Here is a 21,324-nt window from a genome sequence, read left to right on the forward strand (position 1 = left end):
CGTGTGCATACATATATGTATGTATGTGTGTGTGTGTGTGTGTGTGTGTGTGGGGGGGGGAGGTCGGTCTACCACGCACCACACAGTCAGTTTGAATCCGACGGTCGAACCATGCGTGACTCGCGAATCGTTATTTGTGGCTTATTTTTCTGCCTTCCAGTGATTGCTTGCCTTGTCTGCCAACATGGGGCCTAAGCATAGTGCTAGTGATGCATGTGGTAACACACCAAAACGGACTAGTAAAGTGATGTTGCTGACAGAGAAAGTTAAAGTGTTGGACAAACTTAAGGGAGGAATGTCGGCGACAATTCTCCGTCAGGACAATTCCCCGTCATTTATTTACATACCAGTTTATTTAGCAAGTACAGTACACTAGTTTTTTACTTATATGAGTTATAAAATCCCCCTGAAAATTAGTTATTAAAGTATTAATTAATCAATAATAAGTATATTTATAGAATGACAGGAAATCATCCATGTTTTGATGGTGAATTGACTTCGTGGTGAATTGTCTTGGAACCGTGTGTTTGGGGTGAGTCAACTGTTCTTACAATAAAGAAGGCAGAACGTAGCATACAGGAGGCAGTGAGGGCTAGTGCACCAGACTGTGCTGAAGTGTCTCCACCTACGTCTGTGAACTGGCTTGGAACCGTGTGTTTGGGGTGAATGAGTCAACTGTTTGGACAATAAAGAAGGCAGAATGTAGCATATTGGAGGCAGTGAGGGCTTTTGCACCAGACTGCTGAAGTGTCTCCACCTACGCCTGTGCTTGTCAGGTTTCAGCGTTAAATTTCTTACATTTTTGTTGTTTTTCATTCTTTATGCTAGTTTATAAGGTGTATATAGTGCATAAACAGTATTATTCAGATGTAATATACTTAGTAGACATGCGTAATTATGTGCACACAAGGGCAGAACATATACGCGAATTTACCACATACGCAAAGGGTCTGGGAACGTAACCCTCGCGTGAATTAAGGGCTTACCTGTACTGTTAACGTCAGCCTTGTGACAGCTGTTAATATATAGCTATGAAATGATTGGCAGGAAATCTAGACAATTCATAATAAATTTAGGTAGTTCCAGCTGAATGTAAATATCACTTAGGCTTCTCCCTTCCCTCCTTATATATATTTTTATTACGAAAATAGATTATACAGCATATTTCAAGGGGAAATAAACAGCGAAAATTAGCGAACGAGTGCATGTGAGGTGTTGTCAGGTGATAATTAGCCAATTCCAGGTGTATGGCACTATCACTTACCTTATTTCTTTTTGTATATATAATATTTGGTATAAGAATAGGGCATAGGGCTTATTTCAATGGATAAAATCAGTGGAAAATTCCAGGGAAGATTTACTTAGCGTAGAATACAGTGGGGTGGCCTGCAATAATTAGGTAGTTCCAGGTGAATGTAAATATCACGTAGGCTTCTCCCTTCCTTTCTTATTTATATTTTTATTACAAGAATAGATTATACGGCATATTTCAAGGGAAATAAACAGCAAAAATTAGCGAACGAGTGCACGTGAGGTGTTGTCAGGTGATATTTAGCCAATTCCAGGTGTATGGCACTATCACTTACCTTATTTCTTTTTTGTATACAGTAAAACCTCAATATAACGAACTTAAATAGACCGGAATTCATTTTTATCGGACTTGAGGAGCTACTGGACTAAATTCCTATATATTGGAAAAAATCTGATAAAGCCAGAAGCAGTCCGGACTGCCTTACCACTTCAGGTATGTTCACCACAATAAGGTAAATAAAAGACATATTTATCACTGTACAGTACAGTATTATTATATATACTATACAGGTAACTCGCACGGAACACGAGGGTTTCGTTCCTACCGTGCCGTGTTAGGTGCGAAATCGCGTATATTTAAACTACTCCGTATTTTGCTCCCTAGACCCCCCAAATGTGTTGTTTTGCTGTTATCTGTCACTAGAAAGCACTTTAAGTGGTTAGAAGGTTTATTTAATGTTATAACTCACAAATACAGTACTCCTAGCAAAACTTCCACACACAAATACTGTACGTAAACACAAGGAAACATTCCGACGCCGATCATAGGTAATAAATTAGGTTAACTGGTACCAGTGCTTTAACTTACAAGTACATACCAGAACAGTACATATTTAACTTAGAAATGCAGTACTGTGATATCGAATGATTTCAGTACATAATCTGTTAGGAATGGCTGGAAAAAAAAAAAAATGTTATGAATACATTTTCACCTTTTTGATATATGTTTATGGTAGTTTCGAGTTATTTTTTACGTTATCGTTGTGCCCATGCTTGGAAAAGGGAGCGAAAGAGTTGAATTTTCAGTCCTAAATGAGAAAACTGCACGTCCTCCAAGGCTAGACTCTGCCACGGGAGAATAAAGTGGAGGGTCAGTCCGATTAGCAATAAGGAAGTTGTGTCACAACTTCCAGCTCCCACACCACGAGAATGGCTAAAAATAGAATCGTAATGCAGTTTCAGAACGAACAATAAGTCTAATTATTACGAATACAGATGCAAAGCAGAAATAAATACGTTTACAGACAAGGAAAACGTATTTTTTCCGTCATAACATGTTCATCTTTCTCAATCATTTTACGTTCATCTTTATCATTTTACCTTGTTATTTTCGCAATATATATTGTTGCCTCGTAAACAGGGTGGTTGTTTGTGTTTTGCAAGGGAGGAAAAAGGTTGTATTTTCTGTCTGGGTCGAGATAATGGGTGTAACTATGTGTGGTTAGGCATGGCCACGAGCGAAAAAATCGTACATCCACTCATCACGATAGCCGGTGGTGAACTGACAGTCTAATGACAGATGATACTTGAGACGGTGAAGTCAAGGTCATGTCCCAGATTTTCGTTCACTTCCCGAAAGTTTTCACAGTTTTCTACAAGTTGCAAACCATTACAGCAAACCTGAGCAAATAGGTAAAGATACCAAGACAAAAATGTATTTTTCTCTTATTATAAGTCTTTAACGAACAAACAAAAAAAAGGCAATATTCCGACGCCGATCATGGGTAATCATATAAATCAGGTTAACTCCTTTATTTAATGCTTTAATTGCTTACAAGTACATACCAGAACAGTAAATATTTAACTTACAAATACAGTACTGTAGAAAAGCAGTACAGTAAGAGTTTAACGAACAAACAAAAACGGCAATATTCCGACGCCGATCATGAGTAATCATATAATTCGGGTTATCTGGTTACAAGGCTTTATTTAATGATTTAACTTTATTTAAAAGTGCTTACAAGTACAGTACATACGAGAACAGTAAATATTTAACTTACAAATACTGAACAGCACTGTGGAAAAAACGAACAAATAAAAAAGGCAATATTCTGACGCCTATCAGGTAAACTGGTTATAAGACTTTATTTCTTGCTTTAACGTTATTTAATAGTACTTTAAGTTGCACATAAACTTACCAGAACAGTACGGTACTGTAAATATTTAACTTACAAATACTGTGCTACTGTACTCGAGAATGTCTCACTCACTGAATAATTTCCTGCCTAGATCGTCACGTAATCAAAACAAACCGCGCGCTGCGGTGACGTTCGAGGATTTGATCTTTCAAAGGCTTCTCCTGCGTTAATTTGTAGTTTTCATAATGGTTTTTAAATCTTACGTTGTCTTATATGTATCCCAGCCCTTACCGTGTATAATTGCGAGCGCGTTCCGTGAGATCGTGTTCCGTGCGAGTTACCTGTACTATTTGATTAATTCGCTTTTATCGGACTTGAAGAGCTACTGGACTAAATTCCTATACAGGTATATCGGAAAAAGTCCGATAAAGCCAGAAGCAGTCTGGACCGCCTGACTACTTCAGGTATGTTCACCACAATAAGGTAAATAAAAGACATGTTTATCACTGTACAGTACAGTATTATTATATACACAATACCATTTGATTAATGTAGTGAAGTTATAACACAGTACAGTACAGAAGTGGTAGTCAGAACAGTTCAAAAACTGTTCATGAGATCCGGACTGATGTCTGATATATCGGAAAAAGTCCAGGTTAGTAGGGGGAAGTCCGGATGTCGCTTTTATTGGAAGTTCGCGTTTTTCGGAATGGCTTGTGCCCCAATTAGTCCGTAATAGTGAGGTCTTACTGTATATTATTTGGTATGAGAATAGGGCATAGGGCTTATTTCAATGGATGAAATCAGTGGAAAATTCCAGGGATGATTTACTTAGCGTAGCGTGGCTGGGCAGGCAAGAGGAGAGGGTAATGGAGGGGAGGTAGGGAGGGGAGTCAAGAACGGGGAGAAATGGCTAAATTGTCAACAATGGATGGGAGTACAGATGAGATTAGGAGTGCTGACTAGTGTTGGACATTGGCAGTACTGATAGATGATACAAGCCACCACTTGAAAGCCCAGGCGAATTCAAAATAACACAGAATCACAAAAGTGACGCCCCGCAGTATGATCCATTGCTCCCAAGCGTCACGAAAGTGACGCCCCGCGGTTAAAGGGTTAACTCTTCTGCGCATTCATGTAGCACCCAACATGAAATTTTGGCAGGACCATTTGCTTTTCCTTTGTCTAATTTACTTAATTCTTCCTGTACTTCTTTTTTTGATACATATATATCTAGTAGTATGTGTGGGCTTGTGTGTTCCATATCATTTCTCAAAATTATTTTCTTCTGTAAAAACTGATTTGAAGTTTATATTTAGTGCTTTATAAATATTTTTCTCTTGTGTACAGATGATCCCCTCATCAGTAATGGTCTGTATTTTATTCTTTACTTTGGTCGTGCTTCGGATGTAGCTGTAAAATAGCTTTGGTTTATCACTACTTTTATTTATAATGTCTTCCTCAAACTGTCTTTGGGCCTCCCTCCTTATCCTGTGTGTGTGTGTGTGTATTTACTTTGTTGTGATATACAGGAAATGAGCTATGCTCGTGGGGTCCCACCTCTGTTTCTCATTAAGTCAAATTTTGCTTTGAACTAGTTTAATTTTTTAGAGTGGACAATCTCTTTGTCCAGACTACTCCACAGGTCAATCCATTTATATGGAAAACTTTATTTCTTGATATCCCTCAAGCAACTTGACTTTTTCAGCTTCATTCCATTTCCTCTTGTTACTCTCCCATCCCATACAAACAGATCTTTTCTGTCAATTTTGTCCACTCCCATCATGGCCCTGAACACTGCAATCATGTCGCCCCTCTCCCTCCTTTCTTCTAAGGAAGGCAGATCAAGCCTATCCAGCCTCTTTCTGTATGACAGATTTGCCAGGTTAGGACCCATCTTGGTTGCTGTTCTTTGTATTCTCTCGATCTTGTTTATATTCTTCTTTTTATGTGGGGACCACACTATTGCCACGTATTTCAACCTGGGATGGATCATGGCCACTGTCAATTTTTTTATCATCTCCTCATCCATGTAATGAAATGCAACTCTTATGGTAGTAGAGATTATATGTCTCTCTAACTATCTTGTTAATGTGTTTTTCAGGTGACAAACTATCCTGGACCAGCATTCCCAAATCTTTCACTTCTCTCGCTTTTATGATTGGTTCATTGCTCATCAAGTAGTTCAGGGATGGCCTCTTGGTACCTTTACCCATTTCCAATAGTTTTTTTATTTTTATTTTATTTTATTTTTTTGCATTGAACTTCATTTCCCACATCCGGCTTCAGTCATGAATCTTATCCAGTTCCTTCTGCAGCATTTTACAGTCTTCCACAACTTCTACTCTCCTCAAGATCTTTGCATCATCAGCAAACAGACTTGCAGAACTTCATTCCATCTACCATATCGTTTACCTGACTTAGGAACATTACTGGCGCTAACACCGAGCCCTGTGGGACTCCTCTTGTTACCTTCCTCCATCCAGATATCCTGTCCTCATTTGTCTGTCTCTCAAGAAGTCTGACATCCACTCCAGGAGGTTTTCCTTCAGTCCTCCTATGTGCTCCAATTTCCATGTTATTCGCTTGTAGGGTACCTTGTCAAAGACTTTCTCCTAATCTAAATGCACACACACCCAAATTTCTCTCTCCTGTAGCATGTCAATCGCTCCTGAGTAAAAGCTCAACAAGTTGGCAACACATGACCTTCCACTTCTGAATCCAAACTGACTCGCAGCTAAAATGTTCATGTGTGTGTGTGTGTGTGTGTGTGTGTGTGTGTGCGTGCGTGCATGCATTCATGTGTAAATAAAGGAGATGGGTCACAGACCCTGTCCACCTGCACAGTCCCAAGTCCAGGCATGGGATCAGGGACGCATAGCACACTAGCTGTGGTCCATGATTGTGGAAGTGGCAATGGGGCACCCTTCCAAGACGGCTACAGGGACACCCATCAAGTGTGCCGTGGCACTGTAACTGCCTCACCATTATACACCCATTGATAAGGCAGCTGCCTGTGGTGCTGCAACCAGGTTTAGGTCCCTTTGTATTTGGCAGAAGCAGTAACCTGGGAACTGCATTGCCCTGGCACTGATCTGAGCCCCATCCCATCCTAATCCCAAAACTGTACCTCCCCTCAGGTCTGCCACTAGGTAGCAGGGCAAAGTTTTCTGGCTGCATGTCCTTGCTGGTGTCAACCTCTGTGATGTAGTGGGGGAAGCTCTGTGGTATGTAAATTGCTTGTGGAGTAGTGCATAAAATAGAGAAGTGTTTTGGAGAGTATGCTGGCCTGTGCTTCATGGTAGTGTCACATTGAAAACAGCAAAGAGGAATGATTAGGATATCCTGAAGGCTAGTGAAACAGGAGCTTGAGCTCTTTATATCACCATTATTTCCATGCTCCTTGTGAGCACCGCCATGGGGATAGATAAATTCACAGAACATTTAATTCACTTGATTCCCCAGTTTTGCTAGAAGATAAAATGCTGAGGTAGATGTCATTCATAGAGCATGGGCACAACCATCTTGCAGTGATATCTGGCGTTGCAAGTTAAGCGCAGGGATGACAACTTGGAAGCATTGTGTTTACTGTTAAGTGTCCCCTTTGTCCGTCGATAGTCTTTAGCCCACGTGCACTCTAAGCAGTGTTATTAAAGTGTTAGAGGAATTGCTACAATGATGAAAGAAGCTCCATAATCATTTTTTCTGCAGTAAGAAGTTGGAAGAATACTCAGTTATTGGTAAAATAACAGGAATGTGTTGTATATGAAGGTTGCAGTGGGAAAGCCATGTTTGAGTTGCTCATACAATTTTTCTTTCTTTTTTAATCAATCCAGCTAACTGACACTGAAATTACATGGCTATCACTTGCTTTTAGCAGCTCTGAGCAATTTCTTTTCTATAAACTTCTGTTGCAAATTCATTTTGATAAACATAGTAAATAAAGAGGGAAAGAGGAACTTTTCTAGTTATATTCTTCCTCTGTTATAGGATCAGTGTAGGTTAGGTTTGGTTATCTTGCTTTTATGGCATAAATGTTAAAATTTGGTTGTCATGTCTGGTTAGCTTGCTTTGTTATGTCATCTACGATAAAATTAGGTCAAGTATGGTTAGGTTAAGTTAGGATATGTTAGGTTATCTCCCCATCATGGCATCTGTGATAAAGTTAGGCTCGTGCACATCTGGTCAAGTTAGGAATTCTCCCTCTATTATGGCAGCTACATTAAATTAATGTTGTCAAGAGTCGTTAGGTTATCTCCCTTTGTTATGACATCTACTTTAATATGAGGTTAAGTCAGGTTTGATTAAGTTATCTCCCTCTGTTATGGCATCTAAGTGTATATAAGATTAAGTCAGGTCTAGTTAGGTTATCTCCCACTGTTGTGGCATCTACGTTAATATAAGGTTAAGTCGGGTTTCATTAAGTTATCTCTCTCTGTTGTTGCATCTATGCTTATATAAGGTTAAGTTTGGTCTGGTGAGCATATCTCCCACTGTTATGGCATCTACGTTAAAGTAAGGTTTGGTTAGGTAGTCTCCTGTTATGACATCTATGTTAAAATTAGGATAGCCTAGGTCTGGTTGTCTCCCTCTGTTATGGCATTTACATTTTAAAATCAAGTTAGGTCAGGCCTGGTTATTTCCTTCTGTTATGACATTTATACAGTAACGTTAGGTTAGGTCAGGTCTAGTTATCTCCCTCTTATGGCATTTACATCAAAATTAGGATAGTCCAGGTCTGTATTTTTAGCCATGCACTTATTTTGTTAGTGTCAGTCTCTCTTTTGGCAGAAATTTAATGATGATGTATTAAATTATTCTGCATCAGCCATCCTAGCTCAGAGACTGTCCCCATTCCAAGATTGTGTAACTTATTTGAAAGAGGTAGTAGTGTGTTTTCATAGGGGGATAAGTCATGGTCAAATCTTGGACTGGGGACTGTCTGAGCTCAGATGGCTGAATTAGAATTCACTCAACCCCCTGCTATGATGCATTCAGCTATCGCGGTTATTTGCTGTTGCGTACACATCGAATGCACAACCATACTTGCTATCACGCACCCTAAGACCTCTATCATGCATCAAGTTTGAGGTGTCCGAATGAGAACAAAAGGTATTAAAATATTGGAAGAGCTTTATGATAAAGCAGGCAATTGAGTTGGTGATTGAATGTTGGGATAACATTACCCCAACAGCCATAAATGCATGGCGCAACATCATGGAGGGTTTACCTGAGGACAGGCAGGTTAAGATACCAGGTAAGCCCCAGTCAGTGGAGGCTGCAGCTGAAGAGGCGAGAGGTATTGCTGGCCGTGGGTTTGAGGGCACAACTGGCTGTGAGATAAGAGAGTGTTATGACCAGCACCAGTTACTGCTGAAGATATTCTACTAGAGGATGCTGAGGATAGCCCTGGAGAAGAGGTGGATGCAGGAGAGAAAGTTAAGGAGGGGCTGAGTATGAAGGACAAGACTTTGAGTTGGATGGCCAGATACATCACATTCTAGAGCAAGATATTCGTACTACTATCAACAGCGAACAGCACACATCCTGCATTAATAAAGTCTTTGAAGGTTGTGAGGACAAGTACCATGCCGACATGAATGCCTTACACCAGCATCAAAGCACAGATTGTTTTCGTCAAGCACCCAGTCCCTGAACCTAACCCCACGCAGGCCCCTCAACCTCAGCCTACGCCTGGCCACGAACCACAGCCAGGCCCTTCCAACCATGAGGCAGACTGCGAAGGCTTTGACTATGATATTTTCTTGAACAACCTGGACTAGAGTAGAAAAAATATTTTGAGGAGAGAGAGTCAGGCCTGTGAGGACTCTGGCAGCAACTAAGCCACTCCCAAGCCTCAGAACCCTTCAAGTCACCCAAGCCTTCCTTAATCCTTATAAAAGTAAGTTTGATGGCCTTTTATATTGTTTATTTATTGATTATAATGTTATTATTAATATAATAGTGCTTTATTTCATGTTGGAGGAGAGACTAGCTGGAAATTGTATGCATAAAGTGGTTAAAAGTTAGAAAAATGGTCCACCAAAAAACCAATTACAAATTTTCCCATTGATTCTTCAGTTCAGCTATCGCAAATTCAGCTATCACGCACGTTTGCTGAAACCAGTTAGGTGCGATAGCAGGAGGTTGAGTCTAGTTTAGTACATCATCATTAAATTTCCGCCAGAAGAGAGACTGACACAAACAAGTGCTTGGCTAAAACTACAGTATATATCGATCTTCAGTAGGCAAGGATTAACTCAGCTTTGTAGCAGCTTCATTAACCCCTTAACCGCGGGGCATCACTTTCGTGACGCTTGGGAGCAAGGGATCATACCGCGGGGCGTCGCTTTTGTGATTCTGTGTTATTTTGAATTCACCCGGGCTTCCAAGTGGGGGCTTGTATCATCTATCAGTACTGCCAATGTCCAACACTAGTCAGCACTCCTAATCTCATCTATACTCCCATCCATTGTTGACAATTTAGCCATTTCTCCCCGTTCTTGACTCCCCTCCCTACCCCCCCTCCATTACCCTATCCACTCGCCTGCCCGGCCGTGCTACGCTAAGTAAATCTTCCCTGGAATTTTTCACTGATTTCATCCATTGAAATAAGCCCTATGTCCTATTCTTATACCAAATAATATATATAAGAAAGAAATAAGGTAAGTGAGAGTGCCATACACCTGGAATTGGCTAATTATCACCTGACAACACCTCACGTGCACTCGTTCGCTAATTTTCGCTGTTTTTTTCCCCTTGAAATATGCCGTATAATCTATTTTCGTAATAAATATACATGTAAGGAGGGAAGGGAGAAGCCTAAGTGATATTTACATTCACCTGGAACTACCTAATTTATAATGTATTGTCTAGATTTCCTGCCAATCATATCAGTGCTAGACAAAGCTGTTTCAAGATCTAACATTGGTAGCTCTGAATACATATCTCCTAAGTAGGCCTCTAATCTATTTTCGTAATAAATATACATGTAAGGAGGGAAGGGAGAAGCCTAAGTGATATTTACATTCACCTGGAACTACCAAATTTATAATGTATTGTCTAGATATCCTGCCAATCATATCAGTGCTAGACTTAGCTGTTTCAAGAACTAATATTGGTAACTCTGAATAACCCCTAAGCAGGCCTCCACGCTGGCCCTCCGTTATCAGTTTACTCTCATCTTCCGAAGCGAGGGTACGTATGTTTCTTCTTGCTGACTTCAAGGCCTTTTTTCACCCCCATGCAAATGGCCCTGTGACCTTTACCCCCTACTAAACCTCGTGTGGAAAGAGGTAAAGGGCTGACAATTGATAAAAGAGTGACTACGATCTTTCTATTGAGTAAAACAGTGCAAGTGGAATTGTAAATAATGTGTAAACAGCAAGTGAAAGTAATGAATGTAAATATACGTGAACAATGGAAAATAGTTTTATAAGTTATTTCAAGTGACAGTGCACAACACAGTGTAAATAAAATAGAAATGTAAATAACGTAAATAAAATAGAGAACGTAAATAGAAATGTAAATGAGTAGTATTATAAGAATACGAGTATATACCCTAGGAGTAATGAAAGTGAAAGTTTCACTCTAGCATGTCTGAATGCTATGAGTTATGAGAGTGAAGATGAAAGTGACATTCACTCTCAATGCCAGTATACAGGACGAGAAAGTGAATGCTACGTATTTTACTGAAAGAAATTGAATCCCTACAGTGACAATAAACTAATACTACTGAAGGAAACTTATGGATAAAGACTGTAGATATATATAAGTGTTATATAGTAATAGAAATATGAAGTGTGAGGGGTTTTATGAATAATAAATGACAGAGTACCAAGAGCAAACTAGTGCCAGTGCGACGATCAGACGTGCTCGTAATTTCCATTGCTTTCACAGGTATTGCTGGCCGTGGGTTTGAGGGCACAACTGGCTGTGAGATAAGAGAGTGTTATGACCAGCACCAGTTACTGCTGAAGATATTCTACTAGAGGATGCTGAGGATAGCCCAGGAGAAGAGGTGGATGCAGGAGAGAAAGTTAAGGAGGGGCTGAGTATGAAGGACAAGACTTTGAGTTGGATGGCCTGGATTTTGAAAACCTGGCACTTATATATTTATTTTCATCATATTTAACCCCTACACCGCGGGCTTGTTTACCAATGACTTGCGTGTGCCGCGGGGTTATTTGGGCTCCGACAGACTTTCAAAAAATTCAGTAGTATTAGTTTATTGTCACTGTAGGGATTCAATTTCTTTCAGTAAAATACGTAGCATTCACTTTCTCGTCCTGTATACTGGCATTGAGAGTGAATGTCACTTTCATCTTCACTCTCATAACTCATAGCATTCAGACATGCTAGAGTGAAACTTTCACTTTCATTACTCCTAGGGTATATACTCGTATTCTTATAATACTACTCATTTACATTTCTATTTACGTTCTCTATTTTATTTACGTTATTTACATTTCTATTTTATTTACACTGTGTTGTGCACTGTCACTTGAAATAACTTATAAAACTATTTTCCATTGTTCACGTATATTTACATTCATTACTTTCACTTGCTGTTTACACATTAGTATGGATCCCAAACTACTTGAAAATTGTAGAATAGTGTTTATAGTGTTTGTATCTGGCTGTGGTAATCATATTACGGTTGTCGGGAAGTGTAAAGTGGAGACTTCGTTACCCTACTTCAGAGGTCTCCACAAGTCCTACGGTAACCGACGAAGGCTCAACAATCATTCCAGGAGAAAGCTGAAGGTATGTGCCATAAGCATATGTAATTTTATTATTCTAGGACTAATAACTGATTTTTGGCAAATATTTTTTGAAAGTCTGTCGGAGCCCAAATAACCCCGCGGCACACGCAAGTCATTGGTAAACAAGCCCGCGGTGTAGGGGTTAAATATGATGAAAATAAATATATAAGTGCCAGGTTTTCAAAATCCGGGCTTCTTTTTCATTCATATAAAACAACAAGAACAATGTATTCTGTCTATCTATCTATCTATTGCCAGATGCCATAATCCCATAAGGGGTGGCCATTTGACTTTGAGTTGTTTTATAGGGAGGGACACTAACCCTTCACCAACCCACTTGTTGACACATAGGGAGCATGTATGGTTTGGTTATATGGTTACCACTCAGCATTTTAAATGGTTTCTTGGCCTACAGGAAACCATTTGGCTTGTCACTCAATGTAAAGGCACCTGTAAAGGAAAGAAAAGTAATAAAGTGACAATGTATTCTCCTCTGTTATAATTTTGTTATGGAGCTTTTTCAATACTTCAATATTGTATGATGATATTTTGTCACACAGGTTCTCACATCAACAAAGAAAAGTCACGGTAATTGAACACGTGCTCGGGACAGAGAACCTGTTAACACTGAGAGACATCTGGTGGCAGACAATCTCCAGAAGTCCCCCATTCTTGCACTCACTTCACTCACCTTTATTTTTGTACAGGGGTACAATCACTGCCTTTTTCCACTCTAATGGCACATTTTCACTCATCCATGCCTTCTTACATAACCCCAACAAGCACTTCATTTCATTTTCCCCACTACACTTATTCATTAATGCATACACTTCAGCCCTAGCTGCTGTCCCATTTTTCACCCACTTCACAGTGTTCTTCACCTCTGCGAGTGTCACGTTTCCTGGCACTGCATTCCTTCTCTGTCCACCCCCAAAACCAAACATGTTAACTGTCGCTTTGCACTCTCCATTCCCATTTAGGGAGTTTCAAAATATTCTTTCCATCTGGTCCTTACTTCATCCTCATGGGTTAGTAATCTACCACATACATCCTTCACAGTTTCACATTTCTTTCCACTGTCACTTCTACATTTTTGCACCGATTTCCAGAATAACATCCTATTTTCAGAGTAAATTGCATTCATTTTTCTTCCTTGATCTTCATTTACTTCCTCCTTTTCCCTCTTCACTAGTCTCATTACGTGCTTCTTGATCTCAGTATATTCATTTATTATTCCAACTGGACCCTTGTCCTGTATCCACTCTAGCCACCTCTTCCTCTTTTCCTCCACTGCTTTTTAACCTCTGCATCCCACCATGCAGTACCTTTCTTCTTGGCATTACTCTTTCCACACAACACACCACTTTAGCATTTCTAACTAAGCAATCCCTATATACATTCCATAAGCTGTCCAGATCCATTTCTTTCCTATTCACTAATTCTAACTCCTCTCCTACTTTGGCCCAGTATTCATCTGCCATTTCTTTGATCCTCAGCTTCTCGACTTTCAGTCTCACTCCCTGACAGCTCCTCTCTCTCTCTCTTGGTCCACCTCACTCCTCGCAGCTTGATCTTGCATACCACAATCATATGATCTGGCAAACCTCCACATCTTCCTCTCACTGCCTCCATATCAGCAACACTGCCCAGCAATCATTCAGGCTTCTTTCAACATGATCTCTATTCCCTCATATGTACAGTATATTTATGTGCATCTTTGTGTTTAAAATAAGAATTACAGATGCACAGCCCCCTTTCCTGACACATGTTTTTCAGTCGCTTCCTATTATCATTACCTCCTGGTACACCCATACTCCGTTATCCTGCACGTCAATAACTGGCGCTTTGCTGGACCGAACACTAGGAATAGGGGAACATTCCCACAATCCAAACATTTTGAATGTCCGTCACCTCGCTAGTCTGACACCCCGCCTCACTATTCTTACACCTTGCCTTTCCTTTGGTTTGAAACGAGGCTCTCCCAGTCCTCCCGTCCTCCCTCCATACCCTCTACTTTCCTCTCCCCCATCCTATCCCTCCTTCATCCCCCACCATGTTCAGCACTGCCAGGCATGTCTCCCTCCATCCCCCACCATGTTCAGCACTGCCAGGCATGTCTCCCTCCATTCCCCTGCCTTCCCCCACTCCTGCTGGTCTCCCTCTCCTTCCCCCCCACCCTCCCCCACTCTCCCCCACCCCTGCTTGTCTCCCATGTGTGTGTGTGTGTGTGTGTGTGTGTGTGTGTGTGTGTGTGTGTGTGGTGAGTGAGTGAGTGAGAGAGACTATGGGGGGAGGAGTAGCAGGGCTGTTTGGCTTTTGTGTCTCCTTCCCTGTGCCCCACCCTTCCCCACCCCCACTTGTCTCCCCCATCCCTGCTTGTCTCCCTTGCCATCTCCCAGCCCTCCCCCACCCCCGCTTGGTGTACTGCCAGTGGCCTGCCTGGCTGTTTAGTTGCCCTGAAGCAGTGTTGAACACTGCATGCCCCACCACACCACCCTCCTTCATGTGATGTTTGATGTGCCATTTTTTAGCAATAGTATTGTTTATGAGGATAATAACATTACCTATGGTGTTTCTGTGTCAGTCTCTATTGATTAACCCGAGATGTCCCGTCGATGTATGGATACGTTGCAACATTTTGCATTTGCCAGTCCCAATGACCTACTGGTACTTTCTGCAATTGCAAGGTTCATAATTTGCATAATTTTCAATTTTTGCGCGTGATTTTTCGTACATATACACGGGACACCTTCCTCTATTCCTCTACAAGATGCCAAGCAGGGACAATGCCTTACACCGCAATACCTCCCCCCCCCCCTGCATGCCATTGTCTCGGCAATTCACCTGTTACCAGTGACCTGGCTAATGAAGACATTCAGGGCCAGAGTGATTCCCCAATCGATGACAATGTGGAGGACCAAGTTTACATAGCATTAGAGGAAGAAACAGTCAAAAATGATGATCAGGTAATGTGGCAAAAAAAGGTCAGGTATGGTGATGAGTTAGTGAGTGAAACAGTGCTTATAATGCCTATATTACTGTTTGAAAACCAATATACTCTCGTACTACATATAAATTCGTACCAAGTAAATAAATAAATACCGTTTATGAGTGGTGTGAAATAGTTACCCTCCCATAGAACTCGTTTTCTTTGGTGCCAGCCTGTTAGAAAACCCAGTAAGGTAAGGAGGTACTGCTACCTGGATCAAGTATTTTAAACCTCAGGTGAGCGATTTCTCTATGAATTTTCGATGTTTCTCACCAAAAGCGGAGGTTTTAGCCAAAAAAAAAAAACTCAGGATTGGGGGGTGTTGGAGGTGCGAAATAGCTCGGGACGTGATGGGTTATGGTATATGAGAGTTTAGGTTTGGGTCTGGAATTCGTCTCTGGCATTTCTTCAGTATCTTATGGGGAAAATTGCTTCAATATCTGACATACTCGCTGACCGAACACTCCCACTGGTACAGAACACAACATTGCTGGATATCAGGGTATGGTTGTACTCCATTATATCATTCATAGGACCAGTGCCTACTCTTCCACTCACATCACCCATTACAATCATTTTTTAATTCCTGGGCATTTCTCTTACTACTTCAGCCAACTCATCCCAAAACCTGACTTTCTCTGTCTCACTCCTGTCATCACATGATGCATACGCTACAATCATTGACACTTTTACCTTCTCAGACTTGAACTTGACATACATCCATCTTCAGCTGACACATTTGTAATCCCTCATCCCACTCTGCCACACTTCTTTTATTAACAAAGCAACTCCTTTCTTGCATCTTCCTCACCCATTCATGCCCAGTCTTGCACACCTTACATCCTCCCACTCCTTCACTTCACACCCATTCATCTTAGTTTCACACAGTGCCATCATGGCATATCTTGCATTCTTGAACACATTCACCACCTCCACCCTCTTATGTTTCTCATTCTCACCTCTCACATTCCACATGGGCATGCAAATCTGCTCATTTGGTTGGGGTCCTTGGCAGGTATTGGGCCCTCCAAGGCTCCCCAATGTGTCTGCCATAATTTAGTGATTTTGGATAGAGATATCTGGGCGCATAACCTAGGCAGAAACACCGGTTATATGGTTACCACCCAGTGTCATAAATGGCTTCCTGGGTACAGGAAACTATTTGGCTTGTCAGTCAGTGTAGAGACCAAAGGCATAATCAGAGGGGTAAGGAAGTTCCATTCAGTCTCCTATACATTGTAGATGGTATGAGATGGCTTGCACCACAAGTGCTGGTGGTTGTGTTGCAACATTCTTATACCACTATAAATGAGGAGAGGTTTCCAGTCCCCACTCTTGGTCCATTTGTCCCCAGGAATATCAGTAGATGGTACTGTAACACAATTTATGGGTAACTTTCTTACTCCTGTCATTTTAGGAATTCGTAGTGTTCCATACTTAATTGTTTTTTCCTTCTATGTACTTCTTTGGTGTTGTACTGTACTCTGCTTTCATTTTGCTGTCATTTCAACACATGTTGTTAATACCTTAATTGGCCCTTTAATTTATAATTAGTTGTAAGTATTTATATTACGGAGTAAATACTGTATTGTAGAAACTGTACGTGTGAATCCCTCATGCAGTTATTTATTTGTTTTAGGTGTTGTTAAGAAGAAATCCCAAAACCACCTTGGCTGCCTAGTACATGGGACATTCAATGTATCAGTTCCACGGCCACAGGACTTTGGCAGACTGAGTGAGGTGTGGCGGGGGAACGAGGCAGAAGAAGGGGACTTGGTGCGCCTCAGACTGGTTGAGATCAAGCTTGGCTACTATCTGCCGTTTTTCAAGGCTGAGCTGGACCCAGAGAGGTGAGATTTCGTAGGGTTAGAAGATTGTTATTATTATTATTATTATTATTATTATCATCATTATTATTATTATTATTGGTATTATTATTATTCTCTTGCCACACCGCTAAAGCGGTGTGTCATGTGGCAAGAATAGCAACGAAGAAAAAAGGTACGGCATGGTGGGGTGATGAGGTTAAGAGAGCATTGGAGGAAAATTGGAAGAAGTGGCTAAAGTGGTTACAGGACAGGGGATCAGTTGAAGTAAAACTGAATATATTGAGAGCAAGAAGTATGTAAAGAGACTAGTGAAGAGGAAAAAGAAGGAGGTAAATGATGATCTAGGAAGAAAAATGAATGCAAACTACCCTGAAAATAGGAGTTATTCTGGAAAGAGGTGTGGAAATGTAGAAGTGAAAGTGGAAAGAAATGTGACGGTGTGAAGGATGTAGGTGGTAGATTATTAACCAATGGGGATGAAGTAAACACCAGATGGAAACAATTTTTGAAAGCCTAATGAATGTGAATAGAGAGAGCAGAGCAGCTGTAAACATAATTGGTTTTGGGGGTGTGCAGAGAAGGAATGCAGTGCCAGGAGACGTGACATTCGCACAGGTGAAGAGTGCTGTGAAGCCGCTGAAAAATGGGAAAGCAGCTGGGGTCGATGAGGTGAATGCAGAGATGATTAAGTGTCCTGGAGAGAGTGGAATGAAATGCATGTTGGAGATATGTAAGAAGGCATGGACGAGTGAAACTATGCCAGCAGAGTGGAAAAAGGCTGTGATTGTACCCCTGTAAAAAAATAAAGGTGAGCGAAGTGAGTGCAAGAATTACCGTGGCGTAAGTTTATTGAGTGTGGTAGAGAACATATATGGAAGAATTATTTTAGAGAAAGTACGAAAGAGATCAGAAGTCCTAGTGAGTGATGAGCAGGGTGGCTTTAGGAGTGGCAGAAGATGTGTGGATCAAATATTTACAGTGAGACAGATAGCAGAAAAGGCTTGTGAGAAGGACCATAAGGTGTTTATGGCATTTATGAATCTGGAAAAAGCATACGACAAAGTGAACAGAGAAGGATTGTGGAAAATTTTGCACATGTACGGGGTAGATGGTAAGCTGCTAGATGCCGTTAAGAGTTTTTTTGTAATGGTAGTGATGCATGTGTAAGGGTTTATGAGCATCTAAGCGAATGGTTCACAAATGATGTGGCCGTGCGACAAGATTGTGTGATGCCCCTGTGATTGTTAAATATATACATGGATGGGGTGATGATAGAAGTAAAAACACGGGTAATGGAGAGGGGGATAGCGTTGGTAATGAATGGTGATAGATGGAATATCTCAGGTTTGTTGTACGCTGATGATGCAGTACTATATGCAAATACCAGACGAGAACTTGGTAGGCTAGTGAAGAGTTTTCCTGATGTCTGTGAGCGTCATGCCTTGAGAGTAAATGTAGAAAAGAGTAAAGTGATGGTTATTGAGAGATAAGTTGACTCCCAGTGTGATGTTACAGTGAATGGAGAGAGACTGGAATTGGCGAGAGTTCAAATACCTGGGTACAGTGATAGACAAGTGAGGAAAATGTACAAAAGAAGTGGAAAGTAGAGTGACACAAGGAAGAAAAGTAGCTGGTGCAATGAAGACCTTGATAAGAAACAGAGGCTTGAGTGTTGCAGCTGCACGAGGCTTACATGAAGAAGTGTTAGTGCCAACCTTAACATATGGATGTGAGACTATGGTGTGGCATGAAAATGAAAAATCAAGAGTAAGAGCATTGGAGATGGGACTGCTGAGGAATGTATGTGTAGTACAGAGAGTGGATAGGATACAAAATAATGTGATTCATGAAAGATGTGGAGTTAGGAAGTCTGTGGACACCAGAATTGAAGATAGTGTACTGAGATGGTATGGTCATGTGGAGGGAATGGATAACAATAGAGTGGTGAAAAAGGTATATCTGAGCGAATTCGAAGGAGGGAGGAGGCAAGGTAGGCCAAGGAGAAGGTGGAGAGATATGTTGGATGAATGTGTGAGGAAGAGAGGCTTGGAAGTCGGTGAGGCTGGGGAACTGACAAGAGATCGAGCTGGCTGGATGAATGTTGTGAGGAGAAGTGCATGATCAGGGATTTGGCACCCCTTTTTAACGTGGCGGCGTCAGGACTGACTCTGTCGGATACATTTATGTGAAGCAATAAACCCCAACCACTCCTTGGATATAAACCGTTGCCGGCTCAGTCTGCTTGGAGCACATTAATTACCCAGTAAACCACCAGGTTCCATATTTTGGTTATATGGTTACCACCCAGCTTAGTAAATGGTTTCCTGATGTGCAGGAAGCCATTTGGCTTGTCACTCAGTGTAGAGTCACCCACGGACAGAACAAAGAGGAAAGAATGAAGGAAAGAAAGACAGAAGAGGGAGTGTAAAGTCATCAGTAGGCAGAAGGACGGGGAAAGAATAAAGGAAAGAAAGACTGAAGAGGATGGAAGGAAAGAAGGATGTAGGAGAGAAAAGGGCAGACACCTGAGAGCAGCACTACATCTTACCTTATTATTTTTATTACATTATTATTATTATTATTATTATTAATTATTTTTATTATTATTATACTCCCTATTTTCAAAGGGTTAACCCCTAATGTGGTAGGTGGGGGCGCTCACCATCCACTCACTCAATGTAGTGCTGCTCTCGGTTGTCTGCCCTGTCCTCTCCTCCATCCTTCTTTCCTTCCATCTTCTTCTATCTTTCTTTCCTTCATTCTTTCCTTGTCCTTCTGCCTACGGGTGACTTTACACTCCCTCTTCTGTCTTTCATTCCTTCATTCTTTCCTCTTTCTTCTGCCTATGGGTGACTCTACACTGAGTGACAAGCCAAATGGTTTCCTGTAAACCAGGAAACTATTTACTACGCTGGGTGGTAACCATATAACCAAATTTTGGTGCCGGGTGGTTTAGTGGGTAATTACTGTGCTCCAATCGGATTGAGCCGGTGAAGGTTTATATCCAGGGGGTGGTTGGGGTTTATTGCTTACGTAATGCCACTCAGGGATGAGTGAGGTTGGTCACTCTCATCTTAAATGTCAGGACCAACTGCCTAGCCCCAGGCTCCTACGCTCCTCATGGGGCAACATAGGATTGGATGATGGATGGATGGTTAACTCCTAACTGTTGGATGACATTCAGAACTGTTAAGAAATTGGTGGTGCGGCAGCACCGGGTGTCGGTCAGGACTGCACTTGTTTTCGCACCATAGTATGAAGTGGCCGCCACTTGATCTCATCACCAAAGGGTAGGGAGCGACTCTCGCCACTTCACACAAGCGTACCTCAGTCATCTCTGTGACTTACCTAGGTGCTGAATGATGTTTTCTGAGACTTCTCATCGGATTCCATTCCCCCCTTACACAGACCTCTTTCCTCATCCACCCCTCATCGGATTCCATTCCCCCCTTACACAGACCTCTTTCCTCATCCACCCCTGCCAAACCTCTTTCCAGGATACCATGAAACTGCTCATTGTCAGTGCATAGGGCATGCCATAGACACCAGTGTGCCTAGTTTATCTAGTAGTGGAGAAGTTATCATGTTGAGAACAAAGCCAAAGTCATGGCCATGCATACATGCGTGAATACAACCTGCCTCTCGTTCCAAAAGTTAATCATCTTCTACTCGTCCTTACTCATTGACACGACCAACTACAGACCTGGGGATGCGTTTATTCGCAAGAAGAAGAGTTGGTGAGTAATATGGCATTAATTTGTGTCCCTAACAGCTATACTTTCCAAGATATTAATGTTTGAAAACAACAATTTTGGGAAAATTGCTCATACTGAGAGGACAATTGGAGTATAAATAGCCCGGCATCTATAGGTTAAAGAGTGGACACAACTGTGGATTGGGAATTTTTGCATATAAGGAAATGAAACTCACTGAAAAGGGCCCCTGATAGCCATAATTTAAGTACAGTGAACTTTACTATGAGTAAAAAAATCTAACTTAAATATAAAAACAGTTAAAAAATAATACAGTAGAGTAGTACAGTAATACAGTGTCGGTTTGCTATCATTTTTGAGCTGGTTGATACACCTTGATGCCGCATATTGCATAAAAGTTCTGGTTATGTGCTGTTTCGGTGCCTGATATTGCATAATTTCACCAGATGTTGCATTAATGCAGCTGAGCCAGCAGTGCCGGTTATTGCGTTGGGGCAGATGTTGCGACAATGGATAACTGAGAATTTACTGTATATAAATACCAGAAAACCCTTCATAATGCCCCAGAATATCACTAAACAGTAGAATCCGTTCATTTAATGAGTTTTTTCTGATGATTTAATAACAAACTAAACAATT

The 21,324-nt window shown here is 41.2% G+C and overlaps 1 protein-coding gene across 1 annotated transcript in view; it reads left to right on the forward strand.

The window, feature by feature from the left end:
- LOC145402135 (uncharacterized) overlaps positions 1 to 21,324 on the forward strand; it is a 106,258-nt gene that overhangs the window by 66,978 nt on the left and 17,956 nt on the right. The window contains exon 3 of the mRNA XM_080274252.1: positions 16,783 to 16,993. Within this exon, the coding sequence (XP_080130378.1) occupies positions 16,783 to 16,993 (211 nt within the window). The remainder of the gene's footprint in view (positions 1 to 16,782; positions 16,994 to 21,324) is intronic.

The sequence above is a fragment of the Coenobita brevimanus genome, chromosome 57, assembly GCF_032717465.1.
Source record: "Coenobita brevimanus isolate Jiangsu-jjx chromosome 57, ASM3271746v2, whole genome shotgun sequence".
Taxonomy (NCBI): Eukaryota; Metazoa; Arthropoda; class Malacostraca; order Decapoda; family Coenobitidae; genus Coenobita; species Coenobita brevimanus.